Source organism: Metopolophium dirhodum, chromosome 4 (genome assembly GCF_019925205.1).
Source record: "Metopolophium dirhodum isolate CAU chromosome 4, ASM1992520v1, whole genome shotgun sequence".
Classification (NCBI taxonomy): Eukaryota; Metazoa; Arthropoda; class Insecta; order Hemiptera; family Aphididae; genus Metopolophium; species Metopolophium dirhodum.
In genome coordinates this window covers 23,007,542-23,029,950 of record NC_083563.1, presented here as the reverse complement: position 1 = coordinate 23,029,950, position 22,409 = coordinate 23,007,542, and the positions used below count along the sequence as shown (strand labels likewise).

The window sequence follows — 22,409 nt, the reverse complement described above, 5'->3', positions numbered from 1 at the left end:
TGCTAGCTATTAGAATTTATTCTTAGGGTTTAATTTTGGATTTTGAATAGTGTTATATTATTATATTATCGAGATATACCCGCAGCTTACGCATTACGCTGTTCAGGACGTAGGTACAATAGGACGTATCTACCTACATAAACAAATAGTTATTCTGCGTATACACATTACACAATACACAATGCACACACTACACACACACTATACACATATACCATGTTTCATATCCAATCAGATCCGACCACATCAAAATATAAATGTAACCCGGTATAATAATATTATGTTATGGTTGTATTAATAGTTTCGCCACCGACGTTGTATCGACGACGAGCATTGTCATTATTATTATACGGTGTTCGGGGCTTCTACGCGAACGCGATGCGCGTTTGCATACACGTAACGCCGTGTAACCAACATATGAAACGGTATATTATTTTTTTTAGCTAGAATCGACCGTCTGCAATGCGCGCAGTAATAATCGACCAACCAAATTTCGAATTTCGTATCGCATAACACAGTTTGATCGTATAATATTGTCATCGTTGTCGGCAGAATAAATCCATCTACTACCTGCAGTGACCACTGTCAGATTGGTAGTCGTTGTGAGTTTTGTTCTTATACCTATCCGTGGTATTTTTTGTATTTAAAATTAAGTTGATACAAATATTATTATATGATTGTATATCTGAATGCCGTATATATTGGTTTTGGTTTTAAAATATGATTTTTCATTTTATTACGACGAAACGTCAAACTGCGTGTCAACACTCGTTTATTAGGTACATACCACCGATGTACGGAATGTCGATATTATTATATTGGCCATATATAGAGCATAATTATATTATTTAATTCATATGGTTGATCCGCCCTGCTGTGGTTGTTTACTTACAAAAATATATCAAATCCAAAAACTAGATAGAGTCAAGTAGGTATACAAAATGTCTAATTAGTATTTTTGTAATATTTTAAAATTGTAAAAACTTTAAACATGTAGACAGAATTAAATAAGTTAAAAAAGTAAAAATTATATTTATTTTAGTCAAAATTATAAAATATATTATTATACATTAATAGAGAGCAGATGATAAAAATCGTGGGAACTCCCTAACAAATTATTGGCCTCTATACAGGTGGGGCCATTCGGGTTATACATCTCACCCTAAAAAATGCACGTCAGCACCGTGTCGTGTTTTAAGAGAACGCCACATTATCCATCAGACATAAATACATAGCATCAATGTATGAAACATTTCTGTGGTCCGTATTGAAATATTGAATACTTGTCAATTGAATGCACAATTTTATGTAAAATATCAAAACATACGACACAGACAGTGCAATATCGATATTTTGAATACATATATTGGTCAAAATAATTAAATTACATATAAATAAAACTGAATAATAGCAAAACGCCTCGTCTTTCGATTTGGTAATTAGGTCAATAAACTCTATTGTATTGACCCACGGTGAGCCTACAGTGCCGGTCGTACAAAAAATAAATTTCCACGTCACGCGCTTGTGATACCTATGTACATGTTATAAACGATTTGACGCGTGTCGTGGCCGTCATACAATAATGAATATCTAATAATATAATATTAACACTACTTGTAATATTGCCATAAGGATAAAAATAAATAAAATAAATACTATAATAATTAATATCATGGAAATCGTGATATTTTAACAACACAAAATTATATTATCATGACGTGATGTATATATAACTACACCGACGCGTGATCCGTTTACGAAACAATTTATTTTATATAACGACGTATAAAACGCAATAATATATTGTTCTGTATATTATGCGATAATGAGATGCGCGTATCGCGATACTATAAGACTATATAATATATTATTATTATTATTATTATTACTGTATATACGATGCCCGCAGCGTTCTTTTTTTTTTCTCGCAAACGTGAAATAGAAACCGTTTCCGACTCGTTGAATTATTTGCGTTCGATTTAAATAGACGCCGACAGTTTTATGTGTGTAATGTGTACATTATCTGGCGTAACGGAAAATATTCCCAATGTCCCCCATATCGAAGACGGCAAAATAATTGCGCAGCGTATAGTATTTACGACGAATATTCATAAAGGTCGCTCGTTGTGTTATACAGTTTAGTTTAAATGTCCCCGGACCTCTCTATAGGACGAACATTAAAACCAACATTGCCAAGCCATTAGCGAGACAATGTCTAGACGCGCGCGGACAAAGACGCGGTTTCTGAAAGTAAACCGCTGAAACAGGACGACCGACGCTATTTCGTTTGGTCGAATTACGATATCGGACTTAAATAATATTGGTTAGGTTTATATAGGGCTGCTATAGAAAATAAAACGTCCCTGCACAGACGCGGTCGTCGTCGGTACAGCCAATATTAGCGCAGTCTCCCGATGAGTGTGGTACATAATATATTATGATTGTGTGCATACAATATATATAATACGTATTAGTACATTACGCGTTTATGTCTGTCGGTATACCGGATGTCTTATATGAGGTAGTAGTGGTAGTACGTCTATTCGACCAGAGGTTATGTATACACGTCTGTCGGCAAATATTGTGTCCCGAGTATATTATTCTGTTTAAATTTCTAAGATATACTATGTATAGGTACTCCGATAAGATTTAATGGAAATTTAAAATCGATAACGATATAATATGTGAATCTTTTAAAACTTTTACAACGTTCAAACCTATGCAGCGAGATTGTCGGGGTTCTTGGAAATCATATAAATGAAAAAATATAATATTATAATCATAAATAGGTACAGTATATAACTATATAGGAATAGTATATCATTAGTAGTTAGTACTATTTTTAGTACTTACGTTTGACATCCTGAAATAATAATATATAATTTATTTATTTTGTTAATTTTATTTGCAAATTTGGCAAATTTTCAGATGTACGAAATTGTTATGGTCTTAATTAATTTTGACGTTCACTGGTATAACTATTCATACAAGACACGAGGTAAATTATGTTGATTGATGAAATAAAAAAAAATGGTAATGCTTTATTCCGTATTGCCGCATCCCGTATACTTATATAGTCAAAAAATTTAATTACTCCGCATCTGCTTCCGACCAGACATCAAATCCGTGCAGCGTCTGTTGTAGTTGTTAATTTTATTTGTATGTAATTTATTATATAATTACTGTTTCTTTCTCGATATAATAAAACATAAATGCAGCGTCGTATTTGACGTAGGTAGTTATGATATTTATAAAAGGCCTTATTTTATGTAATACACGCGTTCCACCCTTACGAAAAAAAGTTTAAAGTTTATTTAAGTTTAGAATTCTGTATACCTATTTGTTACAATTTACAACGACAAATTTAGAATTACATATATAATCCCAATCGTTTTTTGCAATGACGTTTTTTTGTAACACACTTTATTACGATGTTTTTGACCTTGGCTTCTGGTTTTAAGAGGCACTGGACTGTCACACATACAGATTGTCCAGAGGAAACTATGACCGATAGAGGGCATCTGAAATAAGCAATAATAATTTTTCTCTATATTATATGCCGAAAATTGTGTACAATTGAGATAATAGCTAACCGTAAGATATTATTGCTCAAGCAAATTATTAAAAGATTATGGTATATAATACCTATTATGATGTGTTCTAATCTATTTGACTGTCGTATTTTAAGCTTCGTGTCAAAAAACTGTTTCATATTTTTTTTCTCGTTTCACCGTGTATCGAGCACGTTTTGATTTATTATGTAACGACTTGGGTAACACATTCTATGAGCGTTGGCAATCGCCGCCGAGGTACGGATCACTACAAGTGATTAATATTTGCACAATATTTTCATGTACCAGTGAATATTTGCGAATTCGGTGTCCCACTCGTCTTCTGCACCGGTGACGTTTAAAATAAAAAAAATTGCGACATTGCACGGTAATTCGGGTGACGTATATTACGGTTTGTACAGTGCGGTATTTAAATCGGCGTGCCTACATAATATAATAATATTATATTAACGCAGCTATATAAAATATTATAATCGTATGCAACCACGATCGCGGTGCGCATTATTATAGTGCCCATATAACGCGCCGCACGTGTCTGCCGAGTAGTAAAATAATAATATGGTCTCATTATATTACATTATGATATACGTATTTTATTATACATTATTATTATTATGTCGTCCGAAACACCCATCCGACTATAGGCCGCAGGAGCGGATTTAATTTCGATTGTGTATCACACTATTATATTGTTATACCGAATACTTTGTAATGACACGCGAGTCTTGAGTAACGACTATCGAACACCAGCGAGCGTCTTAACAACACGATAAACATTTTATCGACGAGGCGCATTTAAAACCGCCACGGTGCAATATTGTGATATTATTATAGTGCACACTTGAAACCGTCGGGTGATGACGAAAACGACGACGATGATTACGAAAGCGACGACTGCGACCAGGCCGCCGACGGAGATATTTATATTACTATACGAAACGTTTATGTTATCCGGAGAACGGGGTAGTCGCGGCTTTCCGAGAACCTCCTCCCTCCCGTGTTGCAGCAGCAACCCCACCGCGTATAAAAATGAATAATATTATATTATATACAATGAACGCTGGCCGATTCTCCGAAACGCCGTGAATTCCCGGCGATGATACGCTGCAGAGCGGTATATAGTCTGAACCAAACGTTATCTAACAAATCAAGTTTTGAATAAATGAGAAATAGTTCCTGCTAAGTAAGACGGAACTTCGTTTATTGCATTCGCAGAGAGGATCGCGAGCATGCTGTGCGTTTGTTATTCTTCTACGAAATCACGATGATAATAATAATAATATTGCATTATACTATTATGACATACCTATATGAGCTACGTCAACTCTAGTACAACTGTAGTACAATGTTACATTATTTTTCCAATGTGGATAACATATTTTGCTGACGGTTGTAACCTGAATTAATTAATATGTTTTTCGAGTTTCGAGACTAAACATATTGCTTTGTATCGATATTGTAAAATAATGGTTGGTGCCATGCGCAGCGTGTATAAGATATAATATGAAAAGAACGAAAAATACAAATTTCAAATAATGCCGCACAGCGCCGCCCATTGTGGTAAAATTATTTTGGGGAAAATCGTACGGGATAAAATAAAATGTAACTTTAAAGTTAACTATAAAATAATAACAAATTAATTTTGGACTTGCTCGAACTTGCTTTTTTACTGTAAAAGTCATAATAACTGGCACGGTGCCTGCAGTTCGTACGGACGCGTAATTGATATAACTTTCAGCTTTCGTCAAATTGTATGTTATAATAATTAATATAGATACCAAAGTGTGTGGTTTTGTATTCCGTGTTTAATGGTAGTAATAATTACTAATTACTAATAACTCTCTATATATATGAAGACTCTCCTTAACATGATGTTATTATAATAATTGTTATGTTTTTCTGTGAAATGTGATTCCTAAGTCGTTGTTTTTTTCATTTTTGTAAATGCATTTTATTTATGCATACACAGATAGACTGTATTATTAATTTAGCGTTTAAAATTCAATTTTTACAATAGTATTATAATTTATAAATATGAAATATGAAATGTAAACACCGCATTAAAACCACAAGTACCTATTCGACTCGAGCATCGTATATTCGTATATATATAGTTGCATATTGTTAGATTACGGCGTAGGTACAACTTACAAAACCAGTAACCACGTAGTTTCCAAACTCTTGTGGTTTGAACTTGTCTAGAGTGCTATCGATACTACAAAGTAGATATTATTATAATCTCTCGACGATGGCAAATAATCTTGCAGTTTTTATCACGTTAATCAATATAATATAAGCTATTATGTCCCTGTGAGCTATAATAATTGATACTATTAAGTAGGATTTTTGAAATATTTATTATATAATTTAATATACTTGTTGGATTGCATAAAGCTTTTCGGATTTTTAAGTCGAATTTCTGTTTGTAAAGATGATTTTACTATTACATTTTAACATAATTATATATACAATTTTACGTTTTAATTTGTATTGTTCCAGGATCTACGTTAAACGGACAAACGTTATTAGAATTCCCGTGGTCACAGGATATGGGAAGCACTGATTCCGTAAAAGTCAAGTCTGCGAAGCTGTGGTTTAGGTTAGAATACAGGCCGGACGTTCCCCCGGCCGCGCGTAGGACCCACCACAGTCACAATGTAACTCTGTGGCTGTTCAAAATAAACTTCCGCACGAACCCAATGCGGAATACCACGTTCCTAAGTGGTAAGGTATGTTTCGCAAAAAATACACAACATACATTACAATTATTAGCGTAGTCGTAGTATTTTAGAAAATTATATTATTGTACCATTTAGATTTGTATTTTAATTTCTACAAAACAGTTTGATAAAGAACTATATTACATAATATATTTATAAAATGTAATTCATATTTTTTTTTCATTCTCGGTAGATTTGAAAAATTTGCATATATTACCATTATATACTTTCAGTTAAGTGGCACCTCGATGATTATTTTAATTTTAATTTTCAAATACATTTATCATATAGAACGCAATAACATTATAATAATTATACTTAAACAATGATCGATTGCGGATGTACGTAATAATCGATTATTGAAGTTGTACATATTATTATAAAAGAATATCACATCGTCCAATGCATATGTATAATCCACAACGGTTGGAAATGATTCAAATAGGTCACTAAAACCTAGTCTAACCCCAAACGAACTGATATAGTGTATATATTATATAATAACTACTAATAAATCTTTTGCCATACAATTTAATGCGATCGCTAAAATAACGCTATAATGTTTCCTAAAACAATAAAATGTGTACACAATTACATACTGCCATGGGTGTTCAGAGTGCATATGGTAACGTTGAGTTCGGAATGATATATCGCGGATAACATAGTATTATGATAATAATATTATTATGCGTTTGAGTGCGACGGTTCAGTACCGCAAACATAGTAATATTATATGGTTGAAAATTACTTACAAATAAAAATGTATACTATTATTTTTTTGTACCAGAGGTTTGGTAATCGACACAAATTATTTGTATCAATCATAAAAAACCCTCATGTGTTATCATCCGAACATAACATAGAATATAATATTATATATAGAACTCGTAGACCGTAGTTTACCCATGTCTTGCAGGTTTTCTTCTCTTCCACTCTATATCGCTATAATGACGCAAGTCGACGGAAGTCCTCAGACTCCCGTGGGCCAGACAGCCTTCCACGCACGTCTACACGCATTCTCTATAATATATAAGTATACGCACGTTCCCGCTCGCACTTATTACTACGTGATTTCTCAAAGGGCGCGTTTATCCCATCATTCTAGTCTAAAACATTTTTCTCGATCGTCGCGCCCAATCACTATCCCCGCCAAACACCCCCGTTCTATATCAACACGTCGCACTGCGTAAACGCGTAGGCACATAACATACGTCTTACAAGAGGTTGATAGTGGGTGGTGGGTGCCGGTATACTATAAGTTTAGGATATTTTTAAAGTCTTCATTTTGTATAAAAATGAGAAGGCGGGGACAGGGCAATGATGTCGTCAATCATCGTATTATATATAATATATGACAATTATTATCAATTAATATAATAATGTATCTGTTATACGTGAAGGCTTGACATTTATAGTCAAATATAGATTCTAAAAATGGGGCATCGGTTTTCTGGTCCTCGCGGGCGAGTCTGAACACATTCTGGCGTGAGTAGGGGGGAGTATTGGCCGAAATATGTCCACACAATATATTTGTGTTTGTTGTAACTGTTGGCGTCAACTCCCGAGTTCACAAGTTTGGTTATACTATACCTATATGGATATATTATATAACGGCGGAAACGCGATCGCAATTCTATTTATTTTTGATACTTCAATTTCAAAGACAAATTACAACCATAAGTGGTCTGCGATGCAGACGGTTAAGTATAAGATCAATAATTAAAATATATGTGGTACAGTACAATATGGTTATGAGCCGTAGGGGGATTTGAGTTACGCAGTGCCTCACGTAAATCCTGCTAGTCCGAAAAAAACAAAACAGCTTGCATTTTGCCGCATCTGACGCATCGTATAGTGCGGCGGAATAGCATGATCAGTATAGGAATATTGCCGAACTCGTCTGCGTTTACGTATAGGACAAGACGTTAATCTTACGAATTTTGAAAATATAACATAATGATGGCCCATTTATCATAATAGACTTATCGTTTGCGTAGAACTTGCAGCTTCGTTGTTTTTTTAGTCTCTTAATCCAACCATACCGCCCTTAAGTCCACCTATGTGTACGCACTGCAGTATATAATGCGAGGATACTGCAGAGATATAGGTACGCGTAAACAATGGTTTACAATGCAGCCAGTATGCGGCGTCCCACGTACAGTATAACGATATTAAAATATTAAAACACCATAAAATAATATTACTAGGGGCTCTTTCACCGACTCGCTTCACTCCCCGGCTCCCCGGGGGAAAGGGTCAAGACCCCCGTCGACTTGTGCCAAACCCCCGAGGTACTTTTGTATCTTAAAATTTAATATCTGTAATTTGAAATATTTAAACATAAAATATGTGAAAGATTAAATATTTAAATGTATAAAACTTTTTGATGTGTAAACATCTATACGCGCCCGCTACCAGAAAATGTAAGTGTGTCGTAGTAATTTCATGCAAACAAACGAAATCGCGATACCATAAAGAACGGTTGATCTCAGAAACTTCTTGACCGATTTCAATAAAAGCTATGTCAATTCCTCGAATCTCGGAGGGTCTTTTTAGTTTCTTTTTCAACCTGTATGCGATCGCTATAGGGTGGTTCGTAGACATGAACCTCATTTTGACTCACGAAAATTGAATATTTTTTTGCTTATATATAATTGGTTGTCATTGGTCAGATAATATATTATACTGTTCTCTAATCATTATCAAAATGACATACGTCTTTCAATTTTACTTTTTTTATACAATATATACAAATACAACTCGTCCCACCAGAAAAGCGTTTAGATGTTTACTCAAAAAAAATAAAGTACCGTCATTAGTGCCGACTGGCTCACAACTTATTTTTTATATATTATAGAGAGATTACGGTCTATAGGTATACGAATGTTATACGATATTATAATATTAATTATTATATAATATTTTCATTGCATATTATATTACACGAACAGGAATTCGACGAGCACGCCACGCTGGCGTCTTCGCTGTCGTTGTCGCTGAACAACCTGGGCTGGATATCTGTGGACGTGACGAACACGGTGCGTGAGTGGTACGGGTCTAGCGGCAAACACAGGTTGCGGTTCCACATCGACTGTTCCGGGTGCGGCGGCCTGGTGTCGCCGGTGCTGTTCCACGACACCAGGCAGGCCAACGAGTGGGAGAACCCGTTCCTGATGGTGTACACGGACCCGACGGTGGCGAGGCGCGTGCGCCGCCGGGCGCTGGACTGCTCGCTGGCGGTGCGTGGCCAGTGCTGCAAGCAGCGGTTTTACATCAAGTTCCAGGACATCGGCTGGGACTCGTGGATAATCGCGCCCGGCGGCTACTACGCAAACTACTGTCGCGGCGACTGCGGCGGTGTGCACAGGACACCGGACACGTACCTCAACTTCTACACGCAGGCCATCGAGGACTACCGGAAGGCCAAACACTCGTCTATATTCCAGCCGTGCTGCGCGCCCGTCAAGTTCTCGTCCATGTCGCTCATCTACTTCACCGACGACGGTAACATCATCAAGCGGGACCTGCCCAAAATGGTCATCGACGAGTGCGGTTGTCCTTAATGACGACGAGCCGAGAGTGGACGAGTACGCGCGCACGCGTGCGAAATCATTATTATTATTATTATTATTATTATTATTGACGATATAATAATATTACGATCATATTATTATTATTTATATTTGAATCGCGCACGCTGCACCGCGTATACCGTATACATGTATTATTATTATTATTATTATTATTATTTTTGTATACTTGAAAATTGAAATGCGATTACGTCGTATATTGTGACTCCGAAATGCGACATATACGCGGGACGACGCACACGGCGTGTATAATAATACGTCCCTCGTCGACGGCCTTTCTCTATAATTATTCTTCCTTTTCTTCTTCTTCTGCTTCTTCTTCGTCTTTTCTTCGTCTTATTCTTCTCATACTTCTTTTTATATCACTATCGTTTTATTATTTTTCTATGCGTACTTTCCAACGCTTCCGACCAAAGTCACGAGTCACAGACCCACGCTTACACCCGCGATTCAAAATGATACCTGTATAATGTTCCGAGTGGGTCCATAAAAAAGGTATATCCTTCCCAAACTAAAAATCATTTATGTATTGCATAGCTCATGTTCGTCCCATTTTACACGGAACGCGTTCACCCAGGGTGCACCCACGAGGAGGTGAACCAGATTATATCCCAATAATTTGCTTAAATGATTTTTATTTTTTACAATCGTTAAATATTATTTTCTCTAATGTTGTCGATTTAACATTTAAATATTATTTTTTATTAATAATTGCACCACAAATGTATTTTTGGTTGATTATTAAATGTCATTATCTTCACTGAATCCAAATCGTTTGTAATTTGCATTTTGGTGAATTTTCTGACACTGTTCTCAATCAATGTAATTTGTTTAGGTTTTGATGAGAAGATTGAATGGACGATATCTATAAATTTGAATTTTTTTTATATTTCTAAAAATTAATATAGGTAATCATAAACCCGAGTGAGGTTAATACAAATGACGAATCACAAATATTAACGTTACAGTTACGGACGCAGTCAGGCTCTCCCAAAATTGTCTGCAGCGAAATCAAATCCTCGACTGTACGTAACTATACAATATATTATATTTTATACTGCCGCGTAAAAATATATAATTATAATTTATATACGTATACGATATATTTTGGTCGTACGATAGGCGATGCACAGCTCTATTACACAGATATAAATCTATACCTATATACTAGATACAACAAACGCGACTGATCTTATAGCTACTGCGGCCTGCGACATTTCAACCGTATACCTATAGTTGCACGCGTTACTGCGTTACGACCTACACAGATTTATGTCCGCGTTCGTTTTACCGCAGTTCTCTTCACGGATTTTTGACAATCGATAAACCCATTATAAACACGGCAGCGCTAAACTTATGATATTAAAATGAAACTCTGGCACGTCCGTTATAAATTCGTGATTACGCAACAAGGCGACACGTCTATCTAGTATTTTTCATTTTCATTTTCCGCAGCGCCCGCGATGCTGCGGAAATTATCGCATTGATCAGATAGTGAAGACCATATAAAATAAAATATGTATGACGATCGACGGATGTGACGGAAAATATTTTTCCGGACGACATGCCGATGGCGGTCTCAAAAAACGCGTTATGCTGTAAGTTGTAGGTTTTAGATCATTCTCGGGATTTAATCTCATTGATTTTCGTCCATTATATTAATTATTATTATTCATGTCGTCGAAACGCAGACGATAAACGGACGTCATGTTATACCGCGTGATTACTGATTATATTAATATTATATTATCTTATAATACATGTGGCGTGCATTCGTGTGGAGTCGGAAAATATTTCTTGATGCGGGGCGGACGACTCGTCATCCTTGTATTGTTGTAAGTTAATGCGACTTTTATTTTGTATTTTGTTGGTTTTACTGATATTTCGGGGGAGGGGGGGGGGGGGTTGCGTTCACCTCTGACATTCGTAATTTAACGCACTATATATCGCCATTAGACTATAATATTATATTATAATATATATAATAATATAAAACCAATTTACCCATCGCTGTTAGCTCGTAGCTAATTTTATATTTCGTGTGCATATAATATATTACATGATGTGTGCATGTGTGTATATTGTATACGATTGCGTATAGCCTAATTTTACCCCATAAATAAATATAAATAAATATATATATATTATATACTTATTATATATATTTATCGTTGTAAATGTATAGGAAAGTGTTATAATATTCTTATTCGAACACTTCGGAAATAATAATAATAATAATATTAATTATATATAGTAAAATTGAATTAGTAGCAATTCAAACTTCATCTTATAAAATATATATAATAATAAAATATATAATACATAGATATATTATATACCCACTGCACTAGCACGTTCCATTTGATTGTTGGTTTTATATTAATGTTTATGACGTAAAAAGCTTAACTTACGATACTTGAATATTCCATATTATATACAAAGGTACATAATATTATTATAAGTAATTATAGATTATATAGATTCTAAATTATTAATAATAATAATAATTGTAATAATTATTATTTTAGAAAAATGTTCTGTGATCTCTTATAAGACGTTTGTGTGTAATAATTGTTATCGAACAGAAATCGTTTATTATAAATTAAACTCCCCATCGGCCATCACCAAAATGTTACAGTGCACAGCGCACATGGAATAATATATAATGAATTTCCTCGGTTGTCCACAAAATTAATAATTTGAATAATAACATTTTTTAGGGATTTTTTTTTACATTTTTGAAACTTACCACCGCATATTATTATAACCGATCTCAATTGAAGGCAGGCCCCCGTCGTCAAATTTATTAAAACCGCAATGGCGGAGTCAACTCCGAAAAATAAGATAGTGTAAAGGTTTCAATTAATCAACAATCTTTTGCAGCGTTTTGACGTTTCAGTGGATTAATGTGCTTCACCGAAGTGAAAACCCAAGGCCTAATCTCCCCCTGTTTTCTACCACCATTGTATTATACTTTAAAGTGTAGTAAAAACGCTTACTGATTAAACAGACTATACGGTAATTTTTCATTTTTAGCAAAAACCGACAAATGCTCTGATGAAACATCAGCAACTGGCAGCTTTTTAACCAACTTTACTCCATGGTACCTATGTGAAAATAAAAACTTATTTTGGTATTTCCCTTGTGCATGTGTTATTCTGAATTATTCCACAGAAGTTGTGAGACGTAATTATTATTAATTATACCAAATAATTACCAAATAATCTGTTCAATTGGCCCAAACTATAAAATGTAATGATATTATTATATTATTTTGTGAATGTGTCTCCCATATGATGTATAAAAAATCTATCAATAGCGTTTAAGTAGAAATATTTAAATTAAATTGATATAAACAATTATTATCATACGTATCGAAATAATTAATTTAGCAAAATCGAATATTTAGATAACATTTTTAAAAAATATTTTATCGAATAGCAAAAAAAAACACAGATCAGAATTTTATACTAATATAATGACTTCGGATGTATAGGTGCCCATAGACAAAATATGGAACGAACCAGAATAACCGATTTTAGGAAAAGTTTCGTTCGACGAACGTGACACGCGTACTGTATAATTTTTTCGAATATAATTGTCTGGACGTATTCTTTTTGTAAATTACCTACTACACCATCTGACAGACTAAATTAGTAAGAATCAGTACGATACACCGACCACGACGTTAAGTTCATTCGACATTGTAGTATCGTACTATCGTTAAATATATTATGTACGGACATCATCGTCATAATGAATTAATATTAATTACCCGCATTAATAGAAATGTCCGCGTGACCTTTACGCGCTGCTCGCATTTTATATCATTTAGATTAATTTGAAATGCCTTAGATGAGTTTGTTCAGAGACTGATTCCGAACAGTAGAATAGTGTTATTGTGTTAGGGATGTTGTTTTGTTTAATATCATTTTTTTTCTATCTATCGAATGGACTAATAATAGTATGATAAATCAAATGAATAGAAACACTAGACAAATTTTTAAAAGATCTTAAATTAATTATTTAAAAAAATATGTAAAATTAAATAATAATACCTAGATAAATGTTGAGAAATAAACTTTTCAATTCCCTTTATGTATTTATTTTTTTTTGTACAATAAATATATTTATAATAAACGATATTTCTATATATTATATTATATATAATCTTATATAAATATATTACTAGCCTGATGTATTGTGTACATTTTGTTTTCTAAAAATTATTTTGCCCACATTGTGATACTACAAGCTTTGGTTACTTGTATTTCTTATAACTACTATTTTTTAACTACTATAATATATAATATATATTATATAGAATAAAATATAATATAAATATTATATTTGCACGACGTATAAAAATTAATGATACAATTTTAGTTTTTAGTTTTTTAGTGTTGTTACCTTGCTATAATACGTGCTTTTATGAATATTGTAGAATTTATATTGTTGTATGATAAATAATTACTGATCTTATTATTATTATGTATAGGGAAAATAAAAAAAAATCATCTGTTAGCAATAAATTTGAAACACGATTATTGTAAAATATTATTTATTGACCTTTTATCATATTTGTTTACTCATTTTTCTGCATATCTCACCTAATCACGTTATCCAATTCCTTGACTTCCTATGTACAATACAAATTGCCATTAATAGTAATGTCAGCAGCATTAAGATTTTAAAAGGTATTATTCAATATAAATTGAAATGGGTTTAACTTTATTCTCTATGCAATGTTCAACAATTGCTGATAAAAAGGACAAAATATATTGGAAGTTCTGACATTTTATAATAGGCTCGCAAACTCCGTCGTTCTTAAATCCTATTGATTATACTGACGCGACTATGGCAAAAACCTTCTATTTTATTAAACATAAAATATTACCATCTTTCAAATTAATGATAATGAATATAAATAAACCAATACTGCACAAAAAAATAATATTATTGTAAAATCAATACATCTGTTGTTTAATTCGCAATATAAAATCTATACGATCAATAATATTATTATTATTGATTAGCTAGGATGGTATAATCATATCATATCACATAACCAATAAGCGTACTGGTAAGTATTGTAGTGTTATTGTTTAAAAACGGAATTTGGTATTCTAGAAAATGTATTGTTTAAAATGCATTGTCGAAGGAATAAATACAGTCTATTTAATTATAAAATAATTTAGATTTAAAAAAAAATAAGTCATCAAGTCGAAACTATAATTACGACATCACGCGGACTTTCCGTTTTTAATTTATAAGTCGTAATAAGTAACTGAAAAAACCTTTTGAAACTGATTATTTTATTCAAGAAACACACAATATGTTGTGTTAAAATGGACCAGAAAAGTGAAGTGTAGTCTATAGTCGTATTAAAGTACGCTATTGTAATTATTTTAAAACAAAACTTGAGATAAATTCTAGTATTGAAATGTAATACATTTACTCATTATATGTATTGGGTACCTATATAGTGTATAGATTTTAACATCGTATTTCATGATCATGGTCAAGTATATAAATCTTTATAACTTTACTAGCTATACATTTTAAAAATATTTTATGTTTTAAAAGTTAATACCTACTCGAAAAAAACTCAAAAAATTCGAATGAGTTATAATTTTTAAAATGTTTATTATTTTAACAGGTTTTGATAACCTTAATTAAATTATTCCGATTGCATTACAAAACATGACGATACCGATGATGGGTTAATATCATTATTATGTCATTAATAATTAATACAAATAGGAAATTATTTGCACAAAGAACACTCGAGAAGACATGATCATAATATCAAAATATTTTTAAATTTTACAGTTTGAAATATATTTATTAAAATAAAGCACAAAAGTAAAACATTTTTAAAACCAATTTTACTCAATTTGTATATTATATAAACTGATAAATTGTAGACGATTACCTATCAAATACTATTTTAGTTTGTACGGTATTCATTTGAGCATCGGCTCCTGCATAGGTACTTCAAATAAATAAAGTTAGTTGAGATAATGGATTCCACAGGCTCACTACTTAGTCCATAATGTCAAATAGAACACGCTGCATATAACGTAAATTAGATAAATTTTTAATTAAAGGTTGTTAAAGATCTGTAAATATATAATACACCTTCTAACACTTTTTGTATTCAAATGGCCCATTGTTTTCGAGTTTAAAGATTAAGAGAAAATAGTGGATTGAGTTTTAAATATATTATGAATGCAATGTTACTGAACACAATAAGAAAATATTTTTCTTTATATTCCATAGCGCTTTGTAAAATTTTTTTTCTTGATAAATTAACTATCAGTTAAACTATATTGGACATAATATATATTTATACATTTTTGTGTATTAGTCAAATTCTTAACCCCGTGCTAAACTATAGATGTCCGACTCTAACAATTATCACCTATATAACTGTTATTTCATTTGTTCATTTTATACACCTATATATATATATATTCATAAAATTAAATTTATGTTTGCAATTTTACCGAAAATATAGGCAATACATAATGTCAGACGTGAGTACCATCATTACATATATATTATATATATTACACATAACCGGGTAATGGAGTCCAAGTGAAATATAACAATGGCTTTGGCAGACGCGCAAACGATTCCTAGGACGATAATTTTCTTATTTTTTATTTTTGTTTCTTAATTTATATCTTCTAAGAACATTAGATAAATGTTCAAAGTACTACGAGTTCCGATACACTATTGTTGAAAAACCCCATTTGTATATTATATTATATTATATAATACAATCGCACTCAATATAAGCACTGATTTTTATATATTTTAAAACTGTCAATATTAATTATAAATGCAACCGCTACACATTGTCTTACAAAAGTAAAATACGTTAGGTATATTATTACAAGGTTTTAACAATAAACACAAACGCATTGTCATAATCACGTTAACTCGTCGAATGACGAAGAACGAAGAGTATGATTTTGATTTTACCTATTCATTAATCATTTCTAACCATTAAAAATATTCCGTTGATTTTTAGCGTAATATTTAAAAAAATGTTTATTCATTTTAATTGTGCTTTTATTCTAGATAAAACCATGACAATGTGACTACAATTTATACGCAATAATATGTTAATACAATGCAGCGTAAAATAAATAAAAACGAGAAGAGTTAAAAATGTTTAAACAAGAAACCTATCAACTACCTTGAGATCATTATAAATTATTGAGTAAAATATTATAATTATTGTATTGTATGTACACAGTTACACTATATTATGGTCTATAGTAGCGGTGACTTCCTCTATTTTACAAACTACTATAAAACAAGTGAGTATTTAAAATTTCTGCGAGGGGATATAGAAAATTAAATTTTTGGTCGCTCACTTTACTTAATATAACAATAATAAAAGTAATAAAATAAAAAATTTTTTTTAAATAAAAAATAAAAATCTGGTGTAGTAGTTAGCACAGTTACAAGAGTCAAGACAGCAACCTATAAATTACAGGCATTATTATGTAGGAATATATAGTATAGTATAGTATAGTATAGTATTATATAGTACCTACCTACTCTTAATATAAATAAATATTATGAACTCGAAAAATTAATAAAATAATACATTGTGTTATGTAGTTTTAAATAACTGGTACGAACAATAGTTTAAAAAAAAAGGTTGAGGGGTCCCCTATATCCCCCACATAAATACGCCCCTGGTCGTATATCGCGTATATATCGTGGTATATCGTGTTATTTAACATCTCCTGCAGTCCTGCCTATATACATATATTGATAAAAATATAATATAGTATCAGGAATGGCAATTTTTTTCTAGCGTTATAGCATTGAGTATATATATACTCTGCCCAGATTCAAGTGAGCAAAATTAATTAAATACTGCCCACATTTATATCGAATGGTATATTTTGTATGTATATACGTAAGAATAACGCTACAAAACTATACTTACATATTTTATTCGTTTGATACCTCGACTAGGTATCTATTGTAACCTATCTAACTGTACGCAATGCACATGACGATGGCTGTCGATAATACCAACCGATCCGTAAACTCGACGATAAAGTGATCATATATAGTATATTGCTCGAACACTATATTGCTATATACTACATATATATCTAAATAATATTTCAAAATCGAATCGTAAAACTCTTATTCGATATTTTCGAATGATTATTGTCAAGACGTCAAGTAGTCTGTCATTAGTTGATGATATTAAAACAGCGTGTAGTGTTGTTTTTTCTTTTAATTTAAAAAATACGATGTAAATATATCAGGGATTGAAAAGTTAGTAGTACTAGTATCCTAAGGTAATTTAACTAAGTATTATGTTTACAACGAATATTTCAATTATTTCAACTTCTTAATGAAACACATGTATATCTGTGAAACATGGAGGTAGAAACCGTATAGTGTATGTTAATTTAATAGACATTCAAACCCAGCCTGATGGCAATTAGAAGTTCATAATATGGTCTATCAAGAATAATTCAAGACCACCTTATGAAGTTCGTAATTCTTAGACCGACTCATAAATGGGCTGAAGAAGTAGCCTACGTGTTAAGAGAAGTGGCAAGAAAATTTTCTAATTTGGTGGCCAAAGGACAAGAGTACCTGAGTACGATAGGTGCACTTGCAATACATTATTTAGGATCAATAATAGCCGGTATAAATGCAAAAAATCTGGTCGATTTTGTAACTCAAAGTACCATAAAAGTGGAGTATGTGATATTAATAAATAATATAATGCTATCCATAAATGTCTAAAATTACTTTTTAGTAATAATTAATTAAAAACTATAACTTAATAATAATTAATACTAATTGTATTTATGTCAAACCACTGGAGTGTACTAACTATAACTAACTGGACAGTAGTGTCAACTATTAATAAGCAACTAATATTTGTAGAGTCTATTTCAAGTTTTTTATGATTATTTAAGGGCCCAGTGAGTTGTTTTATTTAATTTTTAATATACATTCAATATTTAACCTATATAGAGCCCAAATCTAATTGAGCTCTATATACAATGCCCAAACAATGTTAGCTTATTCTAACTTTGCCCTCGAAAATCGGGCATTGTGCACAGTGACCGCGGGGCATGTCTGACTTCCTACTTTGACCGTAGTCCGTAACATATATTATATCATATAAATAAGAAAAAAAAATTGTGGTCTTTATATTTATTATTAAAAAAAAATATAGTATAATAAGTATTTTAATTTTTCGAGTCCAATAGATATTCCATACCGATTCTCAGATATAGTTCAATAAAAATATCAATACTATTTATTGCATTGAAATAATTACAGATAAGTACACCGTTCACATATATTTATATATTGTGTTGCATAAACATTTAAAACAGAATTAAAAATTATAATAATATGCTATTTTACCTTATTCGGACTGCTGTTACAAATATTTGTACCAGTGTAATCAGCGTACAAACTGAATTCAAATTAAACTATACCTACACATATATTATCGCCAATCGGTGTACAATAATATGATATATATTCTTAATCGTTTGGTATTTTATGTTTATTGTTTAACGACTCGGGCTATAAAATGTCGTATGTGAAAACACATATTTTTTTTCTGCGTACGTAAGTGTGTATACGGACGTGTGTATGTGTGTGTGTGTGTGTGTGTATGTGTGTGAATGCGTGTCTGAAGACTGGAGCGGAAACAATGCGAAATGCATATCCGAAATAAATAATCGGGAATAATAAATAGAAAGAACAACGGCCGGTCCAAGTTAGCACTTCCGACCGGGCTCATAAAATAGGCGGGCCAAAAAAAAAAATCCGATGGCACTGCTAGCCAACCCCCCTTTTGCCGCTCTATCTGCTTCAATATATACATTATATGCGCCAGATGAACGAAAAAAAATACAAATATATTTATATACCTAAATATATAATACTAGCTGACTCCGTGCACTTCGTTGCTCTTTAATAATGCCAACTCTATATATGATTCAAACATTGTTCAATTCGTTATTTAATATTCGGTGTAATGGTGTTCAAAACTTAAAAATGTTCATCGATCAACTTGAATCTCAAAATACTTGTGCAAGCACCACTTTAAAATGCTTTCTTAGTGCACACTTATACATGGTGGTTCGAAGGTATACCGTGAAATTTCAAGCCTCAAGCTAACATTGTTTAGGCTGTACGTTGATCAGTCAGTGAATCAGTCAGGACACGTTTGATTATAATATTATATTATAGCCCGTGAAACACGCCTGTGATTATGCGAGCGCCGAGCTCTATATTTTTAAGTAGGCAGGTGGATTGCAGACCCCGCGAGATGCGTACGTAGTTACAAAAGTTGTGTTAACTATTAACACGTTGAGTGCCACGGTGTTTATGATGTGCAGGTGTAGATTCCGGGACAACGGTCGACAATGAGTGTTAGGAATACCTACCGTTTTTACGAAGTTATAAATATGGTTTTGGCCAAATATAAAATACCGGTTTAAAATTATATTCAATCGTAATATCTATTTTATTTTTCGTAACCAATGGTAAAAAATTAATTTTCGTTTGCAAAATTGCAATGACAATATTTCAGTTTAAGCTTTAAAAATTAGAAATGTTCAGTTTAAATGTAAAACGTGCAATAGCTGTATAAATGTACCAAATTCAATAATATACCTAAAATACATAATGTTTAATCAATAATAATTAATAAGGTAATTTTGGTAAAGTAGATTCAAAAACTTGACAGTCATTGTATAGGTTTAATTAATTGCGTTATAACTTTTAATATGATAAGCTATACGAGCTCGCGCGGTCGTATCATTAACTTTGGTACCAACTATAATTAATTATATTTAACTTAGGCGTTTCGGTTACATCTGTACAATATTCATCCCACAAATAATATTTTGTGTATATTTAATATATAATTTACCTATTTGAAAAGAGGTGTTTTTATTCTAATGTTTTTATCGTAAATTTGTTTTCTTGTATCATTAGTACCTACTTATTTTTGTATATACCTACTTTAAATGTGTAGGTACTATAACATAATAATAATTGTTATAATTAATAAGTTTCAATTTTAATCTTAAACTTAACTATTAGTTAGGTAGTAAATTCTAATTACTTATTTATTCAAGGTCAGCAATGTTTCATATTTTTAAACAATAAATTTTACTTTTTTTTATTGTTTATTAACTTGAAAATAGAAAATAGTTTTACTATCAATTTTAATAATTTAGAATAATCAATTTTTATTTCATTCTTATAGTAGTACTTATAGGTATTATATATACTATTGTATAGTTCGAACTTTCGAACGTTCGAACTCCCTCAATGTTTAAAATATATTTTTCAATGTTTTAAAAATAATTCTAACTTAAAGGCCATCAGTGAATGATTTCTTTAGTTCAAGTGATCCACGTGCAGTTATATAAATATATATATATCTATAATTAAATAATTCAAAATTAGCACATACATACAGATAGGCATGGTTTAAGTACCTAATAGATGAGCTCATATGTATAGTAGTTTAAAAAAAAACTGTTTTTATTATATTTTACATTAATAATTTTCAAATAAAACGGAGTGACCAAGCGGACTAAGGCGTCGGTTGTGACGCACACCGGCGCTGGTTTAAACCTCGATTCACGGGTGGCATTTTTCTTCGGGCAAGTCACGGTGTCCAGAGAGAAGTGCCGCCATCCCCTACCCGGGCATGGCAGATACCCATGGGTGCCCACTAAAAATCTGCTAAAACAAAAACACACGTGTTTACTAACCTATAGTTCCTCCCCTGCAGACAAAATAACTAACAGCTAATGGCCATAGTTGCCGGGCTTCACGATCAATTAAAAAAAAAAATTTCAAAAAATAGTTAAAAATAAAAAGTTAATAAATGGTTTAATGGTACTTATTCGTATATTATATTTAAGTATATAATTATACATAAAAATACAATATAGTATCTTTAAATGAAAAGCCTAACCTAACCTAACCTATGGGCTATGGTCCTAAGTCCTAATCATATTACATATATACGTACAATGCCAGCATAAGAATACCATAAACTAACGTAGACATAACTAAAAAAACACTAGAGCCCTTATTCTTGAAACAATTTAAAAGTATATAAAATAATATAATACTTCCCACGCGGGCCACACTCTTAAACACATATATATTATATAATAAACTAGGTAGGTATATGGAAGTATAATATTTAATTTAATTTTGTTCTCTTGTACCGACAACTGACGCAATGTACTTTCAGTAAGCAAAACTTGCAACACACACACAGGTTATATTTTATTGTGTACGCAAACAAAAATTGTGAATAGAATTTATACGATTTCGAATGTTTCTCCCACGCACGAGCTTAAATTAAACTATATTATAAAAGGGTGAATTTTGGTCATTTTTCCATTAAAAAAGTATACACCTCGCAGTACCAGAATAAATTACAAACCAAATAATAGTTGTATGGTAAAAATGTAAAATAATATGAA

At 31.9% G+C, this 22,409-nt stretch overlaps 1 protein-coding gene across 1 annotated transcript in view; it reads left to right on the top strand.

Moving 5' to 3' along the window:
- Positions 1-10,970, top strand: part of LOC132943083 (inhibin beta chain-like) — a 69,496-nt gene extending 58,526 nt beyond the window's left edge. Inside the window, exons 3-4 of the mRNA XM_061011883.1 lie at positions 6,072-6,301; positions 9,244-10,970. Of these exons, the coding sequence (XP_060867866.1) occupies positions 6,072-6,301; positions 9,244-9,855 (842 nt within the window). The 3' untranslated portion in view covers positions 9,856-10,970. The remainder of the gene's footprint in view (positions 1-6,071; positions 6,302-9,243) is intronic.
- Positions 10,971-22,409: the final 11,439 nt, after the last annotated feature.